The sequence below is a fragment of the Xenopus tropicalis genome, chromosome 7 (assembly GCF_000004195.4).
Source record: "Xenopus tropicalis strain Nigerian chromosome 7, UCB_Xtro_10.0, whole genome shotgun sequence".
Taxonomy (NCBI): Eukaryota; Metazoa; Chordata; class Amphibia; order Anura; family Pipidae; genus Xenopus; species Xenopus tropicalis.
The window spans coordinates 51875843-51903397 of NC_030683.2; the positions used below are offsets into that span (position 1 = coordinate 51875843).

At 36.5% G+C, this 27555-nt stretch overlaps 1 protein-coding gene across 2 annotated transcripts in view; it reads left to right on the plus strand.

The window, feature by feature from the left end:
• The window catches only part of nrg3 (neuregulin 3), a 361800-nt gene that overhangs the window by 257903 nt on the left and 76342 nt on the right, over positions 1-27555 (plus strand). For both annotated transcript variants that reach the window (XM_031904763.1, NM_001114241.1), the window contains exon 3: positions 9287-9360. In XM_031904763.1, the coding sequence (XP_031760623.1) occupies positions 9287-9360 (74 nt within the window). The remainder of the gene's footprint in view (positions 1-9286; positions 9361-27555) is intronic.

Consider the following 27555-nt stretch of genomic DNA (forward strand, 5'->3'; position numbering starts at 1 on the left):
GTTTTAATTTTTATTCCACATTTTAATGCATTATTGCTGTTTATATATTTAGGGGGAGATTTATTAAGACACGAACGCTCAGAGCATTCATCCGAACCTAGGGTTTTCCGGATAAGGGATCTTTCTATAATTTGAATCTCCATAACTTAAGTTTGTTAAAAATCATTTAAATATTGAATAAACCCAATTTGATTATTTTTCCTCCAATAAGGATTAATTCTATCTTAGTTAGGATCAAGTACCCTTGTACTGTTTTATAATTACAGAGAAAAAGGAAATCATTTTTAAAAATTTGAATTATTTGCTTATAATGGAGTGCCTATAATGGAGATAATATGCAAGATGGCCTTTCCATAATTCGGAACTTTTTGGATAATTAATTTCCCAATAAGGGAAATTTCGCCTCCCCCAGTTAATTGCCTGTTATCAAAAATTTCCATAGAAATGAATATATTAGTTGCTAAATTTCATTCTGGTAAACTGTAGCAAGTTATTGTTTCACAGTTTAATAAATGTCCCAAATGTTTGTTTGGCTTCAATAAAGTAATGATAGTACAGGTATAGGACCCATTATCCAGAATGCTTGGGACCAAGGGTATTCCAGATAAGGGATCTCCATACCTTAAGTCTACTAAAAAATCAATAAAAAATTAATTAAACCCAATAGGATTGTTTTGCATCCAATAAGGATTAATTGTACCTTAGTTGGGATCAAGTACAAGGTACTGTTTTATTTTTACAGAGAAAAAGAAAATCAATTGAAAATCTGAATTATTTGATTAAAATGGAGTCTATGGGAGACAGGCTTTCTGGATAACGGGTTTCCAGATAATAGATCCCATACCTGTATTGTAGTACTTGCCAAAATAAACATTGTTTCAGTTCATGCTCATTTAGACAATTATTTTAAATTACATATACATCTTCTAGTTCTATGCAAAGGCCTAACTGCTCCTGACTACATGCTGCTGAACTCTGCATCAGCCCTGCACCCCATGTTTGGATAAATGTTTATTTGCTTTCAGTAATATTAGAAGAGTATTTTTTTTTTAATTGTGCAATGTATATACAGGAAAATATTAATTACAGTAAGTCCTACCACACTGGTATACCAGTATACCGAATATGAACATCCCCTTTAAGGTAATATGCTGCTACAGTACTCTTAATTCATTTAGTATAGAAAAAAAATTATTGTTTATTTACAGTATACTACAACAATAATAGATTATGATTCTGTATCATGGGAGTTTTCAACAAAAATAATCTTTTTTTTTTGGTAAATCTCTTACAAAATGCTTTATAACTCAGTTTAAGTCTATTCTGATCACTATGCATGCATAGAAAGACCTTGTATGTGCATTTTTTGTGTACTATGGTATTAATTTTTTGCCACCAGCTAAGAAATTCTCTCGTTCATATAGGTTAGATAAACACCTTCAAGACAGGCAGGTACTTGACTAACACACTGTAGGTTCTACAGGCTATGGCAGTTAAATTGGTAAAATATTCCTTTGTTAAAAACAAATACAATACAAGAGTGAGATGAGTGAGAGTGAGAAAATGTGTTATACATTTAGTTTTAGGAGCACATTTACTAACATTTGTAATTTTTTTTAAGTTCTCGTGGATCACGGTTTTTAGAGCTAAAAATTTAGAATTATACTAACCATAGAAAAACTCCGAAAAAGACAAAACTTTGCAATTTAAAAGCTGTCATGGTCACGTAGAAGACACTGGGAGCTGTCCTAGGAAAATTGTATGGTTCACGGTTTTAGAGGTTTTTGGGGGGGTTTGTTTGCAAGTGCACAAAGATTCTTACAAAAAAGAAAAAACAGAGGTTTTTGGGTTTGTTTCATTTTGCCTCCACATTTTAATTCCTGCATTTTATATCAGGATCTTTTTATGAAATGACTAGATATTTTCAGTTTTAGTGAAAATGAGTTTTCTTGTAGTTTCAAAAAAACTCTACAACCACTAAAAGTTTGTTTAAAGAGAATTTTGTCCATTAAAATGACAGATGGGAGTAATTTATCCAACACAAAACATATAGCACAAGAATTTTCAAATTATTACACTAAACTGTATAACTTAAAAGATGATCCCTTAACTCCACAACCGGACCAAAATAAGATTACAAATTTTATTACTAAGTTATCCTTACCATTTCTATCAGAAAATCAAACTGAATTTCTTAATGCGCCTATAACACAAGAGGAAGTGACCTCTACAATAAAACTACTTACAAATTATAAGGCCCCTGGACCAGATGGTTTTTCAAATAACGTCTACAAAAAAATATCAGGCCCCTTAGTTCCAACGCTAACTTAACTTTTCAATTCCCTACACAAAAAGTAATCAAAATTGCTTTTCGTGCCAGATTAGATCCCCTTGTCTTCTGGTTGCACTAGATGCAGAAAAAGCCTTCGATAGGGTCTCCTGGCTTAATTTAAAAAAGGTTTTAGAAAAGTTTGGCTTCTCAGGCATATTTTTAGAACACATTCTTACATTATATAAATATCCATCAGCATTAATTCAAGCCAATGGTCAATCTTCCACTAGCTTTTCACTTACAAACGGTACCCGACAGGGATGTCCCCTTTTGCCACTAATGTTTGTTTTACTTAGTAGTAGTAGTAGTTCTAAGTAATCATCGTAAGGAATGGAATGGAAAAATGTCAAGGTTTGCTAAAGGGTATACATGTAAATGTAAGATTTATTATGCTTGGTCTCTCGATTTGTTTACTTCCTTCCCCTCCCCCCCCTTTTTTTTTCTTTTACTCCCCTTCTCATTTTTCTTTTTCTCTTCATCTTCCTTTTCTCTGATCTCTTTTCTTTAAATTGTATAATGTATAGTTAATACAAAAGTTTACAAGGCCTTTGAGTTAACACTACTGACGATATTAACATGTCTAAAGGCTACATTCGTGTTGTTCTGTTTTATTGTTTTGAAATAAAAATTGTCAATAAAAAAAGTTTGTTTAAATAAAGAAAATTACTTCTACAAATCTCTATGGTGAACAATAACAGGACGATGGGGTGTTATGACCACCTCTTATTTCTCTTTACTAATAACAATGTCTCTTCTCTTTCCTCTTCTCTAGGAAACAAGGCCACATGGATGGATTCTTGGCCTGCTCACTTATGCAGTTTCATGCTGAATTCCACTGTGTGTGCCTGCACCCAGACCAAAGTAATGGCTCTAAGTGCAGGCACAACTATTATCTGCAGGCCAAGAATCCTTCCTGTGTGACATTGGCCTAAAGGTGGCCATACACGCACCGATATTATCGTACGAAACCTCGTTTCGTACGATAATCGGTGCGTGTATGGTATGTCAGCGAGCCGACCGATGTCGCAGGAAGCTGCTGAAATCGGTCGGCTCGTCGATCGGCCAGGTTAGAAAATTTTGATCGGGCGCCATAGAAGGCGCCTGACCAAAATTCTCCCTTCAGAGCTGAATCGGCAGAAGGAGGTAGAAATCCTATTGTTTCTACCTCCTTACCTGCCGATTCAGCCCTGAATGGTGTGTGGCGGATCTGACGATGTTTCGTGCGACCGATGGTCGTACGAAACATCGTCGGATCACCACGTGTATGGCCAGCTTTAGACTTTCAGATAAAGAAAAGCTCATTATACAGAGGGCTTTTCTGTGCACTGGTAATTTTATTAACTACCATTTCCTCGTAACAGTTGCTCATAAGACCCACAGGAAGTGAAACTACTTTTCTGAAAAAAAAAAGTATGTTAAGTCCTAATTATTGAACTCTTGTTCAGTGGGCAGACTTAGGTAGCATACTTACAATATGCAAAGCTCTGCATTCCCTCCATGTATCTTGGATGGCTGGCTCATGACATATTATAGTAGTGTATATTCAAACTACAATGATTTATCAAATATTGAGTTAAAACATTTAGTTCCCTAATGTTAGTTCATGAAAAAGTTGAAAGTTTAGTTCATGAAAAAAACCATTCTCCTGCAAATGAATCATTTTATGTCTTCGGTAATGGTTCTGTAAACAAATAAAAGAAATAATAACAAAGTCCCTCACAATGGGCACATCATTATGTATTTGAATGGAAATTATTCTAGAATTCCACTTGTTCAAAAATTCTAAAGAGTTGTCAAAAATTGCTTATGAAATGTATGGGAAGCTTGAACAATGCAAGAACATTTTTCAGAATCAGGAAAGGACTGTAAATACCCAAGGACAAAAAAGCACAAAAACCTTTGATACAATGCAAGATTTGTTGAGAGAAATAGAGGTTTTCAAATGTTGATAAATCTGCCCTTTAATATGTTCTCCAACACAACAGTAGTTTCTGAACTGCAGAAATGTAGTAGATAAAAGAACAGCAAGTCCTTTATGACAACATGGTTCTACAGTGACAAGGGTGGGGACAATAATTTGGTGGTGCTGACCTACTGTACAACATGGTTTACTCCATATCTTGATATCTGATATTTTGCTTTAACAGTGGTATGGTGTAGTCTTATTTAATATTGCAGACAGGGGAAGAAGGATAGCCCCTGTGACTTAATTATTGAAGGACTGATAGGCTCACTGTGCTAGCAAAATATTTCATAAAAATATGACTTGGTCTGAAATAAACAGCATATTTATAAAGGTTTACTGTTTTTCTTATCTGTGAATGAATGGCATACAGAGCTCATTTTTTTTTCTTTGCTTGGATTATGACAAACATTGTATTTTATACCACTCTAAACCTGCTATAAGTTAATAGGATGTAAATTGTATTCTAAAACCATTTGTTACATAGCTTTATAAACATGCTCATTGATGTGTTTGAAGTCTAACACTGGCCATGGGGGTTCTCAGCATTTAACCAGCTATAAGAAGAATGCTACTAGCAGTGCTTAGCTGCAGCACACTCATCTGACTTCGGCATATTTGCAGAAGCTGCTAACATGTTTAGGTTGTTTGCTTATGATACTTACCTGAGGTTTTTATTAGTATAATAGACATGCACATTTTAATTTTTTCTCTCAGAAATATAGTCAAACATCTAAATCACAGTCTAATTTATTTAGGGCCACACACATAAATTAGTTGCATTACCATATTAATATAATGGAACATTTAGGCATGCAGGTGAAATAAAGGGAATGGCAATTTAAAAATGCAAAATCCAATTTAATTTTTCTGTTTAATGCAGGTCTTGTGAGATCAATTAGGTGAATACCATTTTTTCTGATCTTTCACAAGCAATTACAGAACCATGAATATTTGATTTCTGAATGAGGTAGCATATGATAATAATGTCCACTGTGCAGATCATTCTCTATATATCCTACTTGACAAGGTTACATTTCTATTCAGCAGAGCTTCATAATGTTGCAAAGGTTGTGAATAACATTTCCATAATTTGAATAATCAGTGAAAATAAATAAAAACAATGTACTTTTGATAAAGCAGTAAATCGGTGTGTTTCCTCTTTGCCACTGAGCATTTTATTCCCATCTGATTACTTTTATCTCAGTGTGACTGCCTTCATGCCAGGAAAGAGCTAATTAATTATTGGAAGCTAAATATGTGGCACTACCATCCATTATAGCTAAAGGACGATTATTTGTGGAGAGACAACTTAGTTGAAAATATTGTTGAAATATTATTAACACATACAGTATGTACCAAAAAAGATAGTTGTATGTCTAATGTATTATTTTAAAATAATGGCAGAACATACATGGCTATACTCATTCACCAATATAGTTAGTCTACCTGGTTTAATACATAAACCACATCTACTGAAAACCTTTACAGCACATGATATCAATTGATACTTGAACCATTTCCCCAAATACTTGCTACTACAAAATGTATCTCAGACACCAATATCTGTGTAACAACATTAATAATATATGTTGTTCTCATTGGTGGAATTCTTCTAAGTTACTCCAGTTTAAAGGTTACATGTCAGTAACAGGTTTTTTTTTCTTTTTTAATAAAAAAATAAAAAAAAAAACTGCACCATAATCAAAAAGGAGCTAGCTCAAGAGACAGGATGGTAGGCCAAAAATCAGACAATTACTGCTGTACAAGAACTGTATGTTTCCTCCCCTGCATCTCTTACACAACTTGAATGAAAATGATATTATTATACCTGATACCTCCAACAGAAATCTAAATTTTCTCTGTTCCTCCAGCAGTATGTAATGTGCTGATACTAGTGACAACACACTGGGAAATTATAAGTAATGTGAGCAGCAGGACCAGATGCAAAAAATGTAAACTGCAGTCTTGACCTAGATCTACTAGTTATTTTTATATTTGATTCCATTATGGTAATGTGCTTTGGAATATGTTAATAATAATAATAATAATAATAATAATAATAATAAACATATTCAACAGCACATTACTATAATAGAATCAAACATAAAAATAACTGGTAGATTATTATTGGTAGTAGTAGTACTAGCAGCAGTAGTAGTAATAGTCGTAGTAGTAATTATTAATAATAAGCACTGTTAGTAGTTATTAGTAGAAAAGTAATGCATGAATGGTGTAATGTTGAACTTGACAGCTTACAGATAATAATAATAGTGGCAGTAGTAGTAGAAGTAGTAGTAGTAATAGTAGTAGTAGTAATTATTGATAATAAGTAGTGTTAGTATTTATTAGTAGAAAAGTAATGCATAAATGATGTAATGTTGAACTTGACAGCTTGCAGATATTATTTCCAAACAAATAGCAGCCCATTCTTTAAAAATGCAGGTCGCAACATACTGGTACTAAGAGAGCAGGATTTGCAATAATAAACAGCAACAGAGGGGATGGAAACTTATTTTTCTAAATAAATGAATTGTCATACAATTAGAGGAAGATTACAAACAAGATAACATTATTGAAGTGTCTCAAACATTTTGGTAGCAGTGTGGGGGCAATAATCTGTGGCAAGAATTTTCACCTTAGCATTTATATGCCCTCAATATGTATTTTCAGAGCTTTAACCAAAGCAACAATGAACAAGATACAACTAAAAATCTTACATTGCAAAAGGCTAATTTTGTGTTTTTGTGCTTTTTGACTTTTATTACATTACCCACTGTAAGGTTTTACATTTACATTACCCCAGGGTGGAACTGCTAGACTTCTAGAGGGCACAAGAGAGCAAATTAGGGAATAGGGGTGGAAGGGGGGAGGTTTATGTGTCTCTCCCTGCCTGCCAATCACTAATACAGTGCTGACTAACACAGTCAGTGATGTATTCATGGGAAAAGTCACATGCCTCTGCCCTCCAAAACCTGTGGCAATTTCCACACAGCACAATGCCAGTTGCAGCTTTTTTTCAACTTCTATAGTTAGATAAACTAATATTCTACTCTTTAAGAAAAACAGGACAAAATATCAAAATTTGGGTACATGGTGCAAATGTTTTGGGAAAATCATCCAATAGTAAATAGTAGACGTTAATGAAGATTTTTGTCAGTTACCTGTTTATACTGTACCTTTAGTAATAACCAAGGTGCACCAAAGCATCATCATTTGCTGTGGTCGCATTACCTGTTACATTGGAATTCAAGGTCATACAGTCTTCTTATATGAGGAATAAAAGATTGATAAATATACAAAAAAGGAAAAAAATCAAAGCAGTACTGCACGGATAAGCAGACATTTTCAGATCATTATGTTCAACAAATGCATCCCTTCATGTTATGCCACTCACCTTAGCTTATTTGTTTTACTGAGATAATGTTTTTGGTTTAGCAATGTACCTATTTATCACAATAGTCATCACTTTTATGATTGTTCTCTGCATTCATTTTAATTGCATGCCTGCATTTATTTTGTTTTGATAAATGGTTTTGTTTGCCATCTCTACCTTACATCTTGAAATTAAAGAGCGCTGAGAGATAAATAGTCTCCTAGCAACTCACTCTTCTCAGCAATGGATATGTTTTCACTTTAATAACTGTCATTAGTGCCTGTTTAATCCTTTTTATTTGATGAGAGCAAATATGTTATAGAGTTCCATAATTGTCAATAATATTGCTTGAGTTACTAGGAAAATTAAACATGACACCATGTTTCACTGACATATTCTTTCCAAAAGATACAATTCAGGGTCATGTTTATACTGGAATAGGAGTATATAAATGCCAGGGCCAGATTATTATCTCCCTGATGACATGAAGTTTATTGCATCCTTACTGTATCATCATAAAATAACACAAAAGTCAAACTTATACTTCATAAGTAAATAAACATACAGGTAATAAGAAAGAGAGATTTGCAAAAATAATCAGCACCAAAGGCGATGGAAGCTTGTATTTCTAAATAAATTAACTGTCGAAAGGGATAGTAATAAAAGTAACAATTTATGAATATGTATTTTTTTGTATTACTTTTTTATTTCTTTATTAATTTTTTTAAATGGAGATGTACTGAACACATTCTCTTGGACACATGCACTGGTGCTACTAGAAAATTAATAATATATATATAGAAAAAAGCTGGCGCACACAGGGAACTTTCAAAAAAATTTAGTTTTATTTGATCAACATTTCGGTCCTTTTGATAAACATCCAGAGTGAGGACTGAACCGTCAGTACAATAAAGATAACGTTTCACGAAATCATGAAAGTTCCCTGTGTTAACTAGCATTTATATATACATTTATGTGAAAGGAGAAAAGCACGGCAGATATTGTCCACATTATTTGAGGATCCCCCCAGGATCTAATATGTGCTAGATCTCCCTAGACCCCTCTTCTGCTCAGTCACAGATGTGGGTTGATGAATGTTAGTATAAAGTGTTTGTGCTAAACATCTTGTTTAAAAAGGAAAGTTTAGCTCTTAAATCACTTGCAAAGAATGGTTTAGTTATGATACAGATGCCATGGCTACTAGACATGGTAATTAGTTCATTAGCCACCAGTACCCAGAGTATATAAGGTGTAGAGGACAGAGCATTTTTTAAAGCAAATTGTCTGAATGTCTGAAGTGAATTACCTTAATGCTGTATATTTGAAAGGGGGGGGGGGTGAAGGTGAAGTGAGTGTTCAAAAAGTAGAAAGGCAATTATAAGTATATTCATCTTAATGAACTGTTCTCTGTAATGCTCCTTATGTGGTATTAATAGTTTAACTAAAAAATATTTTATCTGTTTGAGGATGACTGACATCAAACATAGCTTGTAGAGACAAAGCTGCATTGCATAGATCAATGATTAATGTTTATATTATGCACTGTACATTTTGGCACTATCATGCAAAGTATACATTTTAGCAAACAAATATTAAATATTAAATATTTTTCCAGGTGCAAAGAGGGCTATCAAGGTGTGCGTTGTGACCAGTTTTTGCCGAAAACAGATTCAGTTCTTTCTGATCCAAGTAGGTGATCATTTGTTTTTTAATCGACTAAAAAGTCATTATATATTATTATTTAACTTGCATTTGTAATATTTGTTACAAAACTTAATGTAAAATAATTTTAGCACTTTTTTAGACTTTTGCACAGTACATAATTAAAAGATATACACATTCATTAGTTTTAACCCTTCAGGGTACTATTCGATCCAGAAATGATAAATTAGTAACATAAATACTGTTTAAATAGTTAATACATATTTGTTTCATAACTGTTTATATCATCTTCTTTTTTAATCCCTAAGATACTGGCAATAAACCCTGCATATTTGTTTTTACTGACAGGTTTTTATAAACTATTTACAGGTCATTAGTTAAGGGCTCTGGTACACGGGGAGATTAGTCGCCCGCGGCAAAACTCTCTGCTCGCGGGCGACTAATCTCCCCGAGTTGCCTTCCCCCTGCCATCCCACCGGCGAACATGTAAGTCGCCGGCGGGATGGCAGACGCGGCGGCGCGATTTCGCAAATCTCGCAAGTCTTTTTCGGCGATTTCCGGAAATCGCCCCGCTGCGTCTGCCATCCCGCCGGCGACTTACATGTTCGCCGGTGGGATGGCAGGGGTAGGCAACTCGGGGAGATTAGTCGCCCGCGAACAGGGAGTTTTATCGCGGGCGACTAATCTCCTCCGTGTGCCAGAGCCCTAAAGGGAGATAAAGACCTCTGAATAAATAAAACCCTTTATTGCCCTGCTACAGTCTTTGTAAAAAAAAAAAAAAGAAGCTCATTATCCAGAGGATTTGTCTGTGGACTGGTACTGTAAATTGCATTGCCGGCTTCTCTTCTGCAAAGTGTGACTCAGAAGAATAATACATTTAACGGGAAGTTTGAAAGTGAAAATCATCACAGACTATCTCCCTTAAAGGGCCTCTATCATGTACTGGTTGTGTGTAAATTTAAGGCATTTTAAATTCTAGAGAATTGTGTGCCTGGAATAGTGGGTTGGTACAAACATTTAATGCCTCCAACATTGACTTTGACAGGGAAGATTTTCAAACTGCTGCCACTCTTCCAGCTTTGAAGCTACACCCCCCAAACTTGAATAACATAATAATGGGGGTCACCCTGAATTGAACAGCAACATTTCTTGGATGACCCCAAAGTGGGAGGGGCCAACAACAGCCAATCAAATATCACCCATTGACCTTTATGGGGAAATTGAAACTGCTGCCAATCATTGAGCTTTGAGGCTACACACCCCAAACTTGAATCACAAAGTCATGGGGTCAGCCTGAATGAAAATATGAGATTGTTGAATGCCCAAAAGTGGGCAGAGCTGTGGACAGCCAATCAGATTTTACCTATTGACTTGGCGGAAGTTCAACCTGCTGCCATTCTCACACTAATAACGCCGGGGTCCCCAAACTTTTCACAGTTGGTCACCAGGGGACTGCAGTTTTAGTTTTGAAAAGTGGGTGGAGCCACCATCATCCAATCAGATATTACCTTTTGAATTTTATTGGTTTGATGCCAGGATTCCCTAACTTTGCACACTCAGTCATACTCAGTGTTAGAAAAAGTGGGCAGGCCACCAAAAGCCAATCAGATTTCACCTATACACTTCATGCGTTTAAATTTAAACTGCTGCCATTTTTTAAATATTAATACTAAAGTCCCCAAACTTTGCAGAGCTAGTCACCAGGTAACTGTCGTCCAGAGTTTGAAAAAGTGTGTGGATCCACCAACAGCCAATCATATTTTAACTACTGATTTTCAAGGGGGAAATTCAACCTGCTGCCATTCTGACAGTATTAACACCAGGGTCACTAGAGGACTGCATTTTTAGGTTAAAAAAGTGGGTGGAGCCACCAAAAGCCAATCAGACTTCACCTATTGTTTTTAATTTAAAATGCTGCCTTTCTCACACTATTTATGTCAGGGTTCCCAAAGTTTGAACAGTTAGTCCCTGACTGCCACTAACAGCCAATCAGATTTCATCCACTGAATTTTATTGGTTTAAATTTAAAATGCTGCCATTCTCACACTATTTATGCCAGGGTGCCCACTATTTGTCACTGGGTGACTTCGACTCAAGGTCGAAAGTAGAAAAAGTGGGCACACCCACCAACTACCATCACAATTCACCTATTGACTTTTATTGGTTTCAATTTAAACTGCTGCCGTTCTTTAACTATTAATCCTAGGGTCCCTAAACTTTGCAGAGTTAGTCACTGGGAAAGTGCAGTTCCAGGTTAGAAAAAGTGGGCGGAGCCACCAACCACCAATCGCATGTCACTTGATGACTTTCAGTGGGGAAATTTAAATTGCTGCTACTCAGGCACTATTAAAACCAGGGTCCCCAAACTTTGAACAGTGGTTTTTACTATATAACTGTGGTCCAAGATTAGAAAAAGTGGGCGGAGCCAATAACAGATCAGATTTAATTTAGTGACTTCACGTTTTTCAACCCAACATGAAGTTTGTTCTCAAACTTCCCTTTCTAGTAGTTCAATTCAGATTTTTCCCATATACTGTACAGAGGGCAGGAGTGAGTTCAAAGAAGATCAGCGAAGGCCAGGTGAAATCAAATGATCAGATTACATAAAATCAGATACGTAGCTGATAATTGTAGTAACATTTTGGGGCTGATTCACTAAAGGTCAATAAAACGAGCGCTATTTATAGCATGCGTTAAAAATGTTATCACTTCTTATTTTTTGCGACTTAACGCTCGATTCACTTAAAGGACACACGTCATAATTAAGAAGCAATTTTATTGTCATTATTTATCTGGCGATAACACATTTTCAAGCGGTATTTTCTGCCGCATGTGATATATTTTTCATGCGATATTACCGAGCGATATTCCACAAGCGTTACGCATCGTGTACCATATGACTTCCGCTATTTTGTGCAGTTCTGCTGTGATGGTTGAGATGGAGAGTTCTATGTGATTCTAGTGCTATGTAATTAAACATTTCTGTTTTTACTATTTGTTGTGGGGGGGGGGGGAGGACTCACCCACTCCAAGGGACAGGAGCCTTAAAGTGATACTGACACTAAAAAACAGCTCCTAAACCTGACTGTTTTGCCAACCTGACTGTCCCTTCTCAGCCTGTCGGTTATAGCTTCTAATGCTAACAGACTCCTGCTGCACAGATATGGCAGCCCCCTCATAGGGGAACATTGGGAATCAGATAGGTAATGTAAAAGCTTTGGGCAAATACTTTTATGGCAAAATTATTAAGGTCATGCAAAAACAATCTTATGCTAGCTTAATTTCTGGTGTCAGTGCTTATTGTGCTTATTGTGTTTGTTTTTTATTCTAGTAAAGATTGTAGGTACATACAAGAAAAGTAATTGTTTACGATTTCTCCCCATACTTGATTGCCTCTGTCATCTGCATGGGATATATGGGATGAATTGGGTCATCTAGGTCATCAGCCACAAACCCAGGCAATCCATAACGATTGGCAATATTGTGCAGTACAGCACAGGCTAATACAATGTGTGGCACTTTACTGGGGCTGTACATCAGGCTTCCACCCAAATTACCGCCTCCCCCAAGTAGGTGTTAATATTCGCACAGCTTCTCGCGATATTTAGCTCGTTAAACGCTTCATGGGCTTTTGTGAATAATGCGTTAGTATTCTTTCCATTTGATAATTACCACAATGCGTTAAAAATAATGCATTGTGGTAATGTGCTATTTTATGCACGCGATATGCGGATTAACGCATGCGAAATTACTTTGATGAATCGGTACTTATTTATCGCATGCTTTTTAATGCAAAAAGGCATGCGATAAGCGTTATTGACCTTTAGTGAATCGGCCCCTTTGTCTTCTAAAGGGCAAACCCCCCAAAAAAGCCCTATTTTTTTAGACTCGCTTTTACCCTAAAAACTGTTTATTTGATGGTGTGAATAGTAAATAGTGTATTTTGACCACTTATTACTCTTATCATTCTTTTTGCATTATTGATTTTATTGAATTTTTATTCTCTACCCTCCCCATATCATAGCCACTGAATTTGCCCAGCCAGACCACATTACCCACAAATAAGAGTGAGAGTTGACTACAGCTTTAATAAACACAATGCAACAACTAGAAAGTACCTAATTATGTACAACAGCAGTTAACTTCATTCTATATGTCAGCCACTGTGTCGACAGGAACTTTTAATACTAGCTTAGGGTGGGGGCTTGTCTACGAGACTGCGGATCGATGAAATCGGGGTGGTGTCATAACACAATGAGGGTGGAATTGTAATGTCACTGGCCACAGCTTGTGAACTAGCACTAGAGTAGGGCAGGGTAGAGGGGCTAGCTGCGAGAGGGATTTAAAGGCTGTTTGTTGCTGCTACTTGTTCTTGCTTGTATAACTGTTGTTTCACAGTGTGACTGATGTTCAGGTTTACAGGTTTAACCACAATTTACTTTGTATGATCATTTTTTTCAATTGATTGTACCGTTTTATTTAATTTATTGAATTTTAAGTTCTGTTTTGCTCTTTTTTTTTTACTTTTCATGGCTTGTGTTATCATTTTACAGTGTAACTAATGAACAGGCATTCTGTATGCAAATAACAAAGCATAATCAATTTTTTTATTGCATTTTCTGTGATATAATTACATTTTCAGTTCTCAGTTGCTGTTAATTACTTGCTTGCATAACTGTCAGAGTGACACTAGTTCACCACTAAACACTTTCATTGATTTCACTGTGTTTCCTCTTTGCCATTTCTGTTCATTACTTGTTTTTGGCCATAACATTTTCAATGTTTATTGTGATAAGTGACCATGTTTTCTCACTACACAGCTAAGCTCTTGTGTCAAGTGTACATATATATACAGTATATATACAAAATTGGAAAACTGGGCAGCAAACTGGAAAATGAGGTTCAATGTTGACAAGTGCAAAGTTATGCACTTTGGTAGGAATAATATAAACGCAAACTATCTACTGAATGGTAGTGTGTTGGGGGCATCCTTAATGGAGAAGGATCTAGGGGTTTTTGTAGATCACAAGTTGTCTAATTCCAGGCAGTGTCATTCTGTGGCTACTACAGCAAATAAAGTGCTGTCTTGTATAAAAAAGGGCATTGACTCAAGGGATGAGAACATATTTTTGCCGCTTTATAGGTCCCTGGTAAGGCCTCACCTTGAGTATGCAGTGCAGTTTTGGGCTCCAGTCCTTAAGAAGGATATTAATGAGCTGGAGAGAGTGCAGAGACGTGCAACTAAACTGGTAAAGGGGATGGAAGATTTAAGCTATGAGGTTAGACTGTCGAGGTTGGGGTTGTTTTCTCTGGAAAAGAGGCGCTTGCGAGGGGACATGATTACTCTGTACAAGTACATTAGAGGGGATTATAGGCAGTTGGGGGATGTTCTTTTTTCCCATAAAAACAATCAGCGCACCAGAGGTCACCCCTATAGATTAGAGGAACAGAGCTTCCATTTGAAGCAGCGTAGGTGGTTTTTCACGGTGAGGGCAGTGAGGCTGTGGAATGCCCTTCCTAGTGATGTGGTAATGGCAGACTCTGTTAATGCCTTTAAGAGGGGCCTGGATGAGTTTTTGAACAAGCAGAATATCCAAGGCTATTGTGATACTAATATCTACAGTTAGTATTACTGGTTGTATATATATAGTTTATGTATGTGAGTGTATAGATTGGTTAGTATAGGTTGTGTGCTGGGTTTACTCGGATGGGTTGAACTTGATGGACAATGGTCTTTTTTCAACCCTATGTAACTATGTAACTATGTAACTATATATATACAGTGGAGGAAATAATTATTTGACCCCTCGCTGATTTTGTAAGTTTGTCCAATGACAAAGAAATGAAAAGTCTCAGAACAGTATCATTTCAATGGTAGGTTTATTTTAACAGTGGCAGATAGCACATCAAAAGGAAAATCGAAAAAATAACTTTAAATAAAAGATAGCAACTGATTTGCATTTCATTGAGTGAAATAAGTTTTTGAACCCTCTAACAAAAAAAACTTAATACTTAGTGGAAAAACCCTTGTTTGCAAGTACAGAGGTCAAACGTTTCTTGTAATTGATGACCAAGTTTGCGCACATTTTAGGAGGAATGTTGGTCCACTCCTCTTTGCAGATCATCTCTAAATCCCTAAGGTTTCGAGGCTGTCTCTGTGCAACTCTGAGCTTGAGCTCCCTCCATAGGTTTTCTATTGGATTAAGGTCCGTAGACTGACTAGGCCACTCCATGACCTTAATGTGCTTCTTCTTGAGCCACTCCTTTGTTGCCTTTGCTGTATGTTTTGGGTCATTGTCGTGCTGGAACACCCATCCACGACCCATTTTCAGTTTCCTGGCAGAGGGAAGGAGGTTGTCTTCAGGATTTCACGATACATGGCTCCGTCCATTTTCCCGTTAATGCGAATAAGTTGTCCTGTGCCCTTAGCAGAAAAACACCCCCAAAGCAAAATGTTTCCACCCCCATGCTTGACGGTGGGGACGGTGTTTTGGGGGTCATAGGCAGCATTTTTCTTCCTCCAAACACAGCGAGTTGAGTTAATGCCAAAGAGCTCTATTTTGGTCTCATCAGACCACAGCACCTTCTCCCAGTCACTCACAGAATCATTCAGGTGTTCATTGGCAAACTTCAGACGGGCCTGCACATGTGCCTTCTTGAGCAGGGGGACCTTGCGAGCCCTGCAGGATTTTAATCCATTGCGGTGTAATGTGTTTCCAATGGTTTTCTTGGTGACTGTGGTCCCTGCTAATTTGAGGTCATTAACTAACTCCTCCCGTGTAGTTCTAGGATGCTTTTTCACCTTTCTCAGAATCATTGACACCCCACGAGGTGAGATCTTGCGTGGAGCCCCAGAGCGAGGTCGATTGATGGTCATTTTGTGCTCCTTCCATTTTCGAACAATCGCACCAACAGTTGTCACCTTCTCTCCCAGCTTCTTGCTAATGGTTTTGTAGCCCATTCCAGCCTTGTGCAGGTCTACAATTTTGTCTCTGACATCCTTGGACAGCTCTTTGGTCTTTCCCATGTTGGAGAGTTTGGAGTCTGCTTGATTGATTGATTCTGTGGACAGGTGTCTTTTATACAGGTGACTAGTTAAGACAGGTGTCCTTAATGAGGTTGACTAATTGAGTAGAAATGTCTAACCACTCTGTGGGAGCCAGAACTCTTAATGGTTGGTAGGGGTTCAAAAACTTATTTCACTCAATAAAATGCAAATCAGTTGCTATCTTTTATTTAAAGTTAAAAAAAAAATATATATATATATATATATAAATATACAGTATATATAGTCTGTAGTTCCTATGATGCAAAAGTGCTGTGAGTGTGGTTTCCTTTAGATCATTATCTGGACTGCACCCAGGCTCTGATATTCTTCTTAAATGTAAGTGTTGGCATTTGAACTGTGTTATATATAGTCTGTATATATTTTGCAGGAAACATAGGCAGGAGTTTTTATTCTATGGAAGAGGCTTCTACACTTAAGTGTAAGGTTACCAGATCATCTAAAACATTTGAGGACACTCTTTGAAAATCCAGCTAAATGGGCTGCACTAATTGCAACTGAATTTAAATGTAATTGGTACAGCCTGGCAACATGCATTCATTAGACATGTCTGTACATTTTTCAAAGGACCCGCCAACCCTAGCTTATTGACTCCTGATTTAAGTACGCCCCCTTTAAATCAAAACACTCTTCTACTGATGAATCAGGCACATCCTTGTAATTATTTTCCAGAGATCTCACCTTTTACTGCAATCTTTGAACTTAAGGTAGGCACCTGTAATTGGGCCCAGTTATGATCTTGTAAAAGCCAATTCCTTGGAGTCACACAGTGTTTTGATGTTCATTCGTATCTCAGGGTACACCAATTATTTCACAGTTAATGAAGGAAAGGGCTTACAGTTAGATCCCCGAATTGTCTCTTGGATTTGATTGTCAGTGGAACATTTTATGGTTGCTCTTTTCTCCATTGCTGGGCTAAGGTTACTAGTGAAGAGTGAATCTGTCCTGTTTTACTTCACATAAAAATTTATGAAACAGCGAACAATTCACAAAATGTGGCTACACACTCGGGTTTTTTAGGCAACCATTTTTTTTTACACAACGGTGACTGTGTTATTCAACTTTTTACTTACTCTGCAAATTTTTGCTGCAGTGAATTTGTGCAGCAGTTTTGCAAAAAAAATTGCCAATGGCGAAATGCAGAATTTTGCTGCAAACCCATGCCTGCCTAAAAAAAAAGACATGACACAGTAAACTGTAACTAAATATGCTTGCAAAATTAAATTGTGGAGTAGATGTCAAGTAGATGACATTCACTGCCATTCCAGAATCGAGGTTCCTGCTCCCCTCTCCATAAAAGGCAATTAAATTAACCTGGCAAGATCTCTTACGCATAAAACCATGCTGGCACAAACTTATAGTATTGTGATTTACAATGTATTCAGTATCCTATGCCTTATTATCGCTTTTCTACCACTGATGTCAGACTAACAGGGCTAAAGTTTTCAGGCTGAGATTGGGATCCCTTTTTGAATAACGGCACCACATTAGCAATTCACCAGTCCCTCAGCACCATGCCAGACCTCAATGAACCCTAAAAAATAAAGTGAAGAGGTTTGGCATCACATTGCTAAGCCCGTTTAATACCCTGGGATGAATACCATCCGATCCTGGACCTTTGTTTACCTTAACATGTTCAAGTCTCTTTTGAATTTCCTCCTGAGTGACCCATGCATCAGTAGTTATATTACTATAATTGGGTCTATTAAAAGGGAAGCCTTGATTAGATGGCTCCTCAGTTGGGGAGACGATGATGAAAAATAAGAGTTCAGAATTTCTTCTTTTTGCTTGTTCTCATAAACCAACTGACCCCCCCCCCCCCCCATGATAATAAGTGTCCAACACCTTCTTGTTTCATTTTTTTACTATTTACATATTTAAAAATAAGTTTGGATTACTATTACTCCTTGCTGCAATAACCCTTTTCCACCTTTATTTTAGCTTTTTTTGCATGCTTTATTTACTTCATTGTACCTGATCTAAGTTTCTGCTGTCCCAGCTAACTTCAATGCTTTAAAAGCATGTTTTTTGTTACCAACCTCAACACTAACACTTTTATCCAGCCATAAAGGTTTTGCTTTGCGACCTCTTTCCTCACTTACAAAGGAAATATACTGACCTGTATACATTGTCTTTCTATGTTTAACCCTGTGAAAAGCCTTTCCCATTTGATATATTGCAGAGATGCCCTTATGGCCTACTGGCAAAGTCTGCACATCTAAAATTTAGTTATCTCAAAGCAGACCATGTTATGATCACTATTCCTTAAATGCTCGCTCACACAAATATTAAAGATGAGTTCAAGTCCAGGTCCAAATCATTTCTAGTAGGTTCTTGAACTGTCTGAAATAAAAAGTTTTCATTTAGCATATTTACAAACCCAGTAGCTTTTTCTGACTTGGCCACCCCATTACTCCAGTCAATCCTCTATTTGCAATAGTAGCTGGGCCTCATCCTCCTCACTTATATTGGGTGGTTTATAGCATACACCAATGATCATTTTCCTTCTCGACCCAAAGGGATTCCACACCCTCCTTGTTGCTATCTCTGGTAATTTTTTTAGCACATTGCTTTAAATTTGACTTTACATAAAGATGAATCCCTCCACCCTTTTTAATCCCTCTGTCCCTGCTAAACAGGGTGTAACCATTTAAATTCACAAAAATAAAACCAGTCTGTCAAAACTCTATAATACTATTATCTAAATTATATCTCAGCAAATTCTCTATATATAACATTTCGATTTAATCTCATGAATAGTGATGAGTGAAACTGTATCGTTTCGCTTCGCCGAAGCGAAAGATTCGCGAAATGGAGAAAAATTCGTGAAACAGCGAAAATGTTTTGTCACCCGCAACTATTCTTTTGTCACCCGCGGCTTTTCTTTTGTCACCCGCGGCTATTCTTTTGACGTGGCCGACAATTTTTGGTCGCGCACCGATTTTTAAAAAATTATTCTTTCGTTGCCTGCGGCTATTCTTTCGATTCTTTCCTCACCCGCGGCTATTCTTTCGTCGCCTGGTGGCTCTTCTTTTGTCGCGCAGCTATTCTTTTGTTGCGCGACTATTCTTTTGATGCGGCTGACTCCATGCCTGGCGAAACATTTTGCCCATCACTACTCATGAAGTCAAAATTCAAAAATGTCTATATAGTCTACAAGCTGAAAATGCATCCTGTCTGTTGTGAAACCCTTAAATGTTTGGGTTGGTGTTAATTTCAGGTCTCCTTTGAATCAATATGCACAATTGTACACAAATTAGCAGAGACAATGGTGCGTGTTGCAATTATATAAAGTATTTGGACACAACTACCTTAAATGAATATAGACCAATAAGAGTAACTATTGCCTCTATTTTAGTGCAACCACACTTGTACCACTACATTTATAAATGATCCCTGAGGTCTTACTAAGGATCTATAAAGCCTCTTCTTAGAGTTATAAAGTGTGTTACAATAACCTAAAGCAATCCTTCTTAGTTTAAGAGATTTGCATCACATTTCATTTTGGCACATACAGATGTAGACAGCAGGTTTTCACATTTTGTCTCACCATGTCCAGACACCAATTTTTGAGTGTAAAATCCTGTCTCTAGATGGTGCTAGAGTGCAAAAACTTGCCAGCAAAACACAATAATAATGGTAAATTTTGGCATTTTTTCCCTATGTTAAATGGAAGAGACATAATGGGACAATATGGCAAAGGAACAAGGCTGCACCTGTAACTAGGATTAATGTTAAATCAGAATAAAGTTACATCTATACATGTTAAACCTCATTTGCTGACTAATTTCTCAGTTTCCAAATTTATTAAAGTAACTCTACAAAGGGGAAATATGCTGCATAGATTCTACTGTTATGCACAATTTAGCATCATCTGCAACACAGAAGGGTTCATTTCTGAATGCAGTGCAGTATGCAAATTGCCATTGCCATGCACACTAAGTTGAAAATACCACAAGCAATATGGATGCAAATTGCACTCAGGTTGAAACATACACCTTTTTACCTGCCTTTGTTTTCAAATGGTATCACTTGAGGTCTTAGCAATTGCGGCTATTAATCCAACCCATTAAGGGAACCCTGCTAGTAATTGCTGAGAAAAAAGGCACAATTTTACACTTTTACACATTTTCTAAATGAACTGCCTAACTGGTATTTGAGCTATACTCCATTGAATACAGGGCACAACTGTATTACTATATGAAAGGTTTGGCAAAATCCACGTAGCTCACATCTACTACCAACCGGTGTTGGTCCTGTAACTCTGTATCTACTATTTTGTACATCATCAAAACGTACTAGGCACATTTGTTTTACAGAATTCACTGTAACCAAAATATCTCCAAAAATGCTGTTTTTTTATGGCTGCTTTACAATAATTTTGTAATAGCTAGAGGTGCTAAAACAAGCTTTTGTTGCATCATTTTGGAACATGAGTAAGACATGTAGCAAGTATTAAATACTGGGCTTTTAATACTCCTTGGCCCCACAGGTACCTTTGCCTGTGCCAGAGGAATGATGGTAAGTTAGGAGCATCCTACTCACATGCTGCCCTTTCCATGGTGGGCACAACTTGCCATTCACTGTAAGGTATCTATTTGGATTCTTTCTTTCTTTCTTTCTTTCTTTCTTTTTCAATACATTTACAATTATAAAGACACATTTGAAAAGTTGGCATTATTTACACTATGAAAATACATTTAAGGGTAAATATAAAGGATACGAGACAAGATATATAAAGAAGACCCACTATGTCAGGATAGTCATTTATCATTAGATCTCTGAAGATGCAAAAGTAAACTCTTGAGATTAGAAAACAGCAGAATTCCTCTTAATGTGTGGAAAAATGTGTGGAAAAATTAAACAAGGTGAACTTGAAACACTAGATATAGACACAATAGATACCGTATATACTCGAGTATAAGCCGAGTTTTTCAGAACAAAAAATGTGCTCAAAAAGTAAGCCTCGGCTTATACTCAAGTATACCTCCCCCCTACCTACCTACCTACCTCCACTTGTGTCCATCCTGCCGGTGCGCTGTAACGCGCTCACATAAACCCCCCCCCGCGGACGGGCGTTTGTGCGTGCGCGTCAGTGTGCCGGCGCATGCGCGCGAAGGCTTTGAGCCGCTTGTATGGTTTGGAGCCGCGCGTATGGTTGTTCGTTTCTTTGCACGCCTGTCAGATGCACGGACGTTCTTACACCTCACCTTGCACCTTTCCTCAGAGCGCAAGTAAGTTTACATAACCTTACGCTTACTGTCTGACGGTGCGAGAGGAAAGGAGAGGAAAAATGCCTGCTCAGAATGCAGGCCATATGCAAGCAGTCCATCTCTTGCATATTAGTGTGCCCGTCTGTAGGTGCTGGTAACTAGGTAGTGTAAACAACTCTGCCAGTTTGTGAAAACCAAACGGTGATTAAAAATTAAATTTGTATTAAGTCCAGCATCATATTTTGCTCTTGTAACTACTATTGTAGTACTGTGGTGGGACTTGTACACTGGGGTCCAAGTACTTTATAATTAGTATGGCAGCTTCCTTAGCGTTCCTAAACTTGCTTTTGTCTGCTGCTGTAGCATTTTTCTTTCCCTAAAGTTATCTATTTATTTATCTGTTATTTATTTGATTATTGAAACTTAGCAGTAGCGGTTGCATTTCCCACCCTAGGCTTATAATTGAGATTGAGTCAATAAGTTTTTCCAGTTTTCTTAGGTAAAATTAGGTACCTCGGCTTATATTCGGATCAGCTTCTACTCGAGTATATACGGTAGGTTAAAAAAATAAATATAATACGGTAATTAATAATGGGATTAAAACTTTAAATGCCAAGTAATTTTAGGAAACATCACAATGGTTTCATTCCAAGCCAATTTATATGCATAACATAAAATGTTTATTAAATGTGATAATTTAACATGACAGTACCAGTAGCAGAAGCTATTCTTGAGTGCATTTGATCAGGTTGGGTGCCATTACAATGTAAAGTATTTGTCGACATTTTTTTCTTTTTTCAAATGTTTAACGAGTGCTTGCACTGTGGAAGAACTGTGTGTTGTGTTTGACCCCTGTGGATTGTTTCATATGAGGGAAATTTATTTAGAAAATAACTCTGTCTCAGAGCTAACATATAGCATGTGGGCAAAGTAATATAAGACTCTCTAAATAGCAGCTGTCTTAAGAATGCCAAATATACTTAGAAAAAATGGCCTTGGAAAGCTGCAGTAATACAGAGATTCTAAGAAAGTACAAAAGCTGTAGCTTAGTTTTCCATTTTTGCATTGCTAAAAAAATATTTTTTGTTACATAAAAGCAAACTTGCTACAAACATATTTGCCAATGTCACAATTGTGTTTTAATTATCAAGAGTAGCTTGTTTTTTAATTATATATTTCTACTAATTGGTGTTCCTGACATTATGCAGGAAAGTAAAAATAATAGAACCATTGTGTTTTGTTTTTTTAATTCAAAAGCATTCTGCATCGTAAAACAGCTGTTGTTTCCAAATTCTCCAGTACCATCAATGCTTATAGGTCAATGCCAGATTGGTAGGTGTGGTGGTACCCAGCACTCACTGGTAAATCGCTTGGGTTTAGTGTAAAAAAATCAAGCTTAGCACCCTTGAAAACATCCTATATATATGTTTTCCCCATTGCAACAATGCCCTGCTGTGCAGTTTTCAGATGCTATAGAATGGTGTTATCTCATTAAACAGATGGGCAGGCATATAATTTTGGGGTAAAGCGATGACATAATAAAAAGTAGCACCTTTACAAGTCCCATATTTTGTGCTCTTGCAAAATCCTCTAAAACTATAGTGTGGTGCAATCTGATTGGAAAGATGGGGGGTTATATGATCTGAAGATACACAGATGATAGATTAAAGCTCATTACCCTTAAAACCCCTAGTGGATCTTTTCTCCTTTTGCACAATGTGTTGATCAGTATCTCTCCAACTGGATGGAAAGACACAATTTTATAGGTGGGGTGGTAGGCCTTGGAGAAGGGAATATAGGAAGTTACTTGGGAAGGGAAGGGCATTTCAGGGAGTTGCAATAACAGAGTACATAGTAACTGAAGGGCCTAAATCTGCAGGTTAACCCATGCTGTACAGATTAACCCATAACAATTATATCCATTGTTAACACATTTTGGTCAGTGGCACTTTCTCACCTTCTACTATGTACACTGATTTTCTTTTCTTTTATGCTTAGTTGATAACATCAATAACTTTACCATAAAAGTACCCATAGACATCCTTATGAACGAGAGGGCTTTCGATTCTGTATTTTAGAGTGTCTCTGAACACATAATTATTCATATTATTCATATTGGTGGGAATTTCACATTTGTGAAGCATTACAGGTCATTTTCCTTATGAAGCCCACAATAGCTAATTTTAAATATAATCATGCTGTCAGTTATTACATTTTGAAAGCTCTATAAATGTAAAACTTTTTAAAGACCACCTTGCTCATTTAATGTTAAAAGGTACAGTATGTTGTCTCTATTAAAGTTACATGTAGAGTAGTTAGCACTGTTTTATCCTTTTAAACCAAAGATGAAAGTAAAAGAATGTGTCATCTGGACAACAGAAGAACAGCAAAAGTCCTGGCGGGAAGGAAGTATTCTAAAATATAACACTTTTTATAATTTCAAAGCCTTTGATTTTAGATGAAAATCTGAACTGTAATAATTGGTAGGCTGTCTCCTGGGTCCTGACATGAACTCATATGCAGCTGTAGGCACTCTTAAAAGATGACTCTATCATGCCTCACTGCTTTGATTAAAACTAGATTAAATAAGCATGAGCTTCTGAGACTAGCTTTGGAATAGCAGGGAAGATGAGCAAAGTGAATATGTTTTGCATCTGTTATCTACTCCTGATCTTCAATGGTGATTATTATAAAGAGGTTTTTTATCTAGTAACGCTAATGAATGAGGTTGTGATCCTAAAAGTCTTCACAAACACACAGAATTTAAATATGAAATTGTTCCATATTATGTTAAATATAGTTCATTGGGTAATGAAGGACAAGGTCAAGATTGATATTCCAATGAACACTGTATTCAAGGATATCTGTCTTCATAATAATTTGATGTATGTCTAAAAGCTTAACCCTGCACCTATGTAAAAGCCATGAATATAATGCGGCCTGCATTTAGCAGCACAGTGTTCCAGTAATACATTTAGGCAGTAAGGCAATGTTAGCAATTTGTATTCTGCCTTACCGACCGTAAAGGAGGTTTAAATATCCACTATGACAGTCTGGCCTTAAACAGTGCAGGCTCTATAAACCTACATTTGCAAGTAACACAGGCACTGAATGCTATGAAGCACATAATATTTTGATTTTTGTTTGAGACAGCATGGATTTCCAATGGTCACTTTCCACTGGATATGCTATGCTATCATAAAACTGGTAGGAGGGAAGGCAGAAGGCTACACACAGAACAGATATCTGTGCAGAACGCATACATTTTTGCACTGCTAATCTGTTCTATGTGTTTGATAACATGCCATGTGATCCCATGCCTGATACTGAACTCATGTGGGAGGTGCAGAAGGCAGTGGATCAGCTGTTTTCTTTTGTGCTAAATACACCAGTGATAAAAATGACCAGTATGTCATTTGCCTTAGCACCAGCACTAATTTGATTGAAAATACTGTTTTTATTAATTCTCCTTTTTTTCCTTATTGGAGTAAAGATAATGAACATTCCTATAATACTATTCCTATAATACAGGAAACTGTATTTGAGTAGTGATGAGGGAATTTTTTTGGCAGGTATGGATTCGCAGCTAATTCTATATTTTGCCATTGGCGAATTGTTTAGTGAAATTTCTGGGAAAATTTGCTGCAGAAAAATTAATTGCACATCAAAAAGTGTTTTGTGTCAAAATAGAAGTGGTCGTAGCATAAAAGTTTCGAAAAATTTTCTGTCATTTCGCTAATTTTTTGGCAAAACAAAACAGAACAGATTCACTCATCACTATATTTGAGGTTATAGTCCCCACTTCTGCACAGGTCTCTGGAACCCTGGAGCTACTGCCTCGCCAGGAGGTGGTGGCAGGGCCAGGATTCCTCTGCTTTTTTTGGAACAGAAGGCAGTAGAGACTGAACAGTGGTGAAAATAACATAGAAGCTCAAGGAGCACATTTCAACACAAGTATCTTTAATGAAAGTGGTTTTACTTACAACTGACTGAGGGGAAAATTGCCCTATATTTGCAGTCAGTTGATTCAGAATTACTCATCTGTGTGGCTATGTTAAATAAACAATGACATCGACAATGGCAATTTGTAGAATGGGAATTCTTTTATAGCTGTTGTTAGCTAATAATGAGCAATTCTTTAGGCCCCTAACTCAACTACTTTTAAGATACTTTTAATATATAAAAAGGAATATGTAATAAAAGACAGCAAGTTTGCCCAGGAGCAGTATCCCATAGCAACCAAACAGCAAGTAGAATTTATTGGTCACCTTTTTAAAAGTGAACAGCTTATTGGTTAGTATGGGTTACTGTTACTGGACAAACTTAGTGCCTTTTATTACGTATATGGGTAGTAGCCCAATTCAGGGAAAGTAGGCTGACTTCCAATCTAATACATTTCTTTTAGTTTCAGATTTCTAATTTCAACTTAGATTTCTAGTATTGTTTTCATGAAATTGTTTGATCCAACCTTCAATCCTCTTATTCTCACTCTACAGTTTCCATATTATGCTGAAAGTCCTCAGCTTGCAATATTTAGTTATTATATAAAATGCCCAAATTTCATTACAAATTTGAACTAATAAATGATTTCTAAAGTGTGCCCTCCAGCTACTGCTAAACTAATCTATGAATTGCATTTCATGTGCTCAAAACTACTATTTCTACATTATGTTTTAAACTTATGCAACTCTTTTAGATTTAGAATTTAGATTTAGGATTTAGAATTTGTGTCTCTGGGATTATTTTATCCCATATATGTGTTTCATACTATAATCCTTCTATAGTAGATCTATGCATCTCAAAATTATTCCCACCAAACTTTATTTCTATAGGAATCCTATTGAAATTGATGCCAGCTGTGAATATAAATGAGAGTCAATACTAAGCTTTGATTTACTGTACCACAATTTGAAAGCTTGTATAACTCTACATCCCTAGCAATTTAAAATAATAAAGGCAATAAGCTCTATTGAATATGGTAATTTTTATAACTACAGTTGCATTTACAATCAAATTGAGAGAATTGTTGTCTTAGACATCTGCAAAGTTTCAAATAGCATTCAAACCAATCTTTGATACCTGTTTTACAATTAAGGGGGAACGTTCGCCCAAAAACAGTCATTTGTTTCCTTTTTTTTTGCATATTGAAATAAAATAATAAAACAACTTTTCAACTTTCCCTGAAATGTTGGACCTTTTTCACGTGTTATTTTCAAGGCTGTAATAAAGGACTAGGAGCCATGTATGCAAAGTGTGTGCACTTCCAATAAATAGCTACTAAAGGGGAACATTACGGTTTATTTGCATAAGAAAATGTACTTATAATCAACCTTCTAACACAAAAACATATTGCTAAGGTAGAGATTACTATATGAAATAAACTAACTAGAAAGCATGACATTATTGCATTTAAATAAATAATTTTCTGTTCATATGTTTTCAGTCAAGTATATGGTAGTGTGATCGTGTTCCAAGGCTCTGAAATAAATATAATTTACTGTATACATTCACACACACATCTTTTTAGAAAGTTTTTAAAAGCTGTAAATTACATTTACAATTTATACTGTAGCTGGTAAAATTTCTGTTTTCTTTAAAAGGGCCAGTAAATCCTTTCATTCAACATGAGATTGGGCTTGTGCCAGACATTAGTGATGAGAAAATCTGTCCTGTTGCTGAAAAATTTGCTAAATGTTGAAAAATTCATGAAACACGTAAAATGACACGTGTCAAAAAAAATGTTGTGCCCGTTTCACGAAACAATCCACCAATGGCTGCAAATCCATGTCTGCCGAAAAATTTTGCTCATCACTAACAAACATACATTTTTGCCTGTTATTATTTTATTATATTATTATATATATATATATAATAGTCCATAGGGTGCACACCATTTGCAGCAAAAAAAACCTGGGTGCTAGTACAAAAAAAATGCACTGGAAC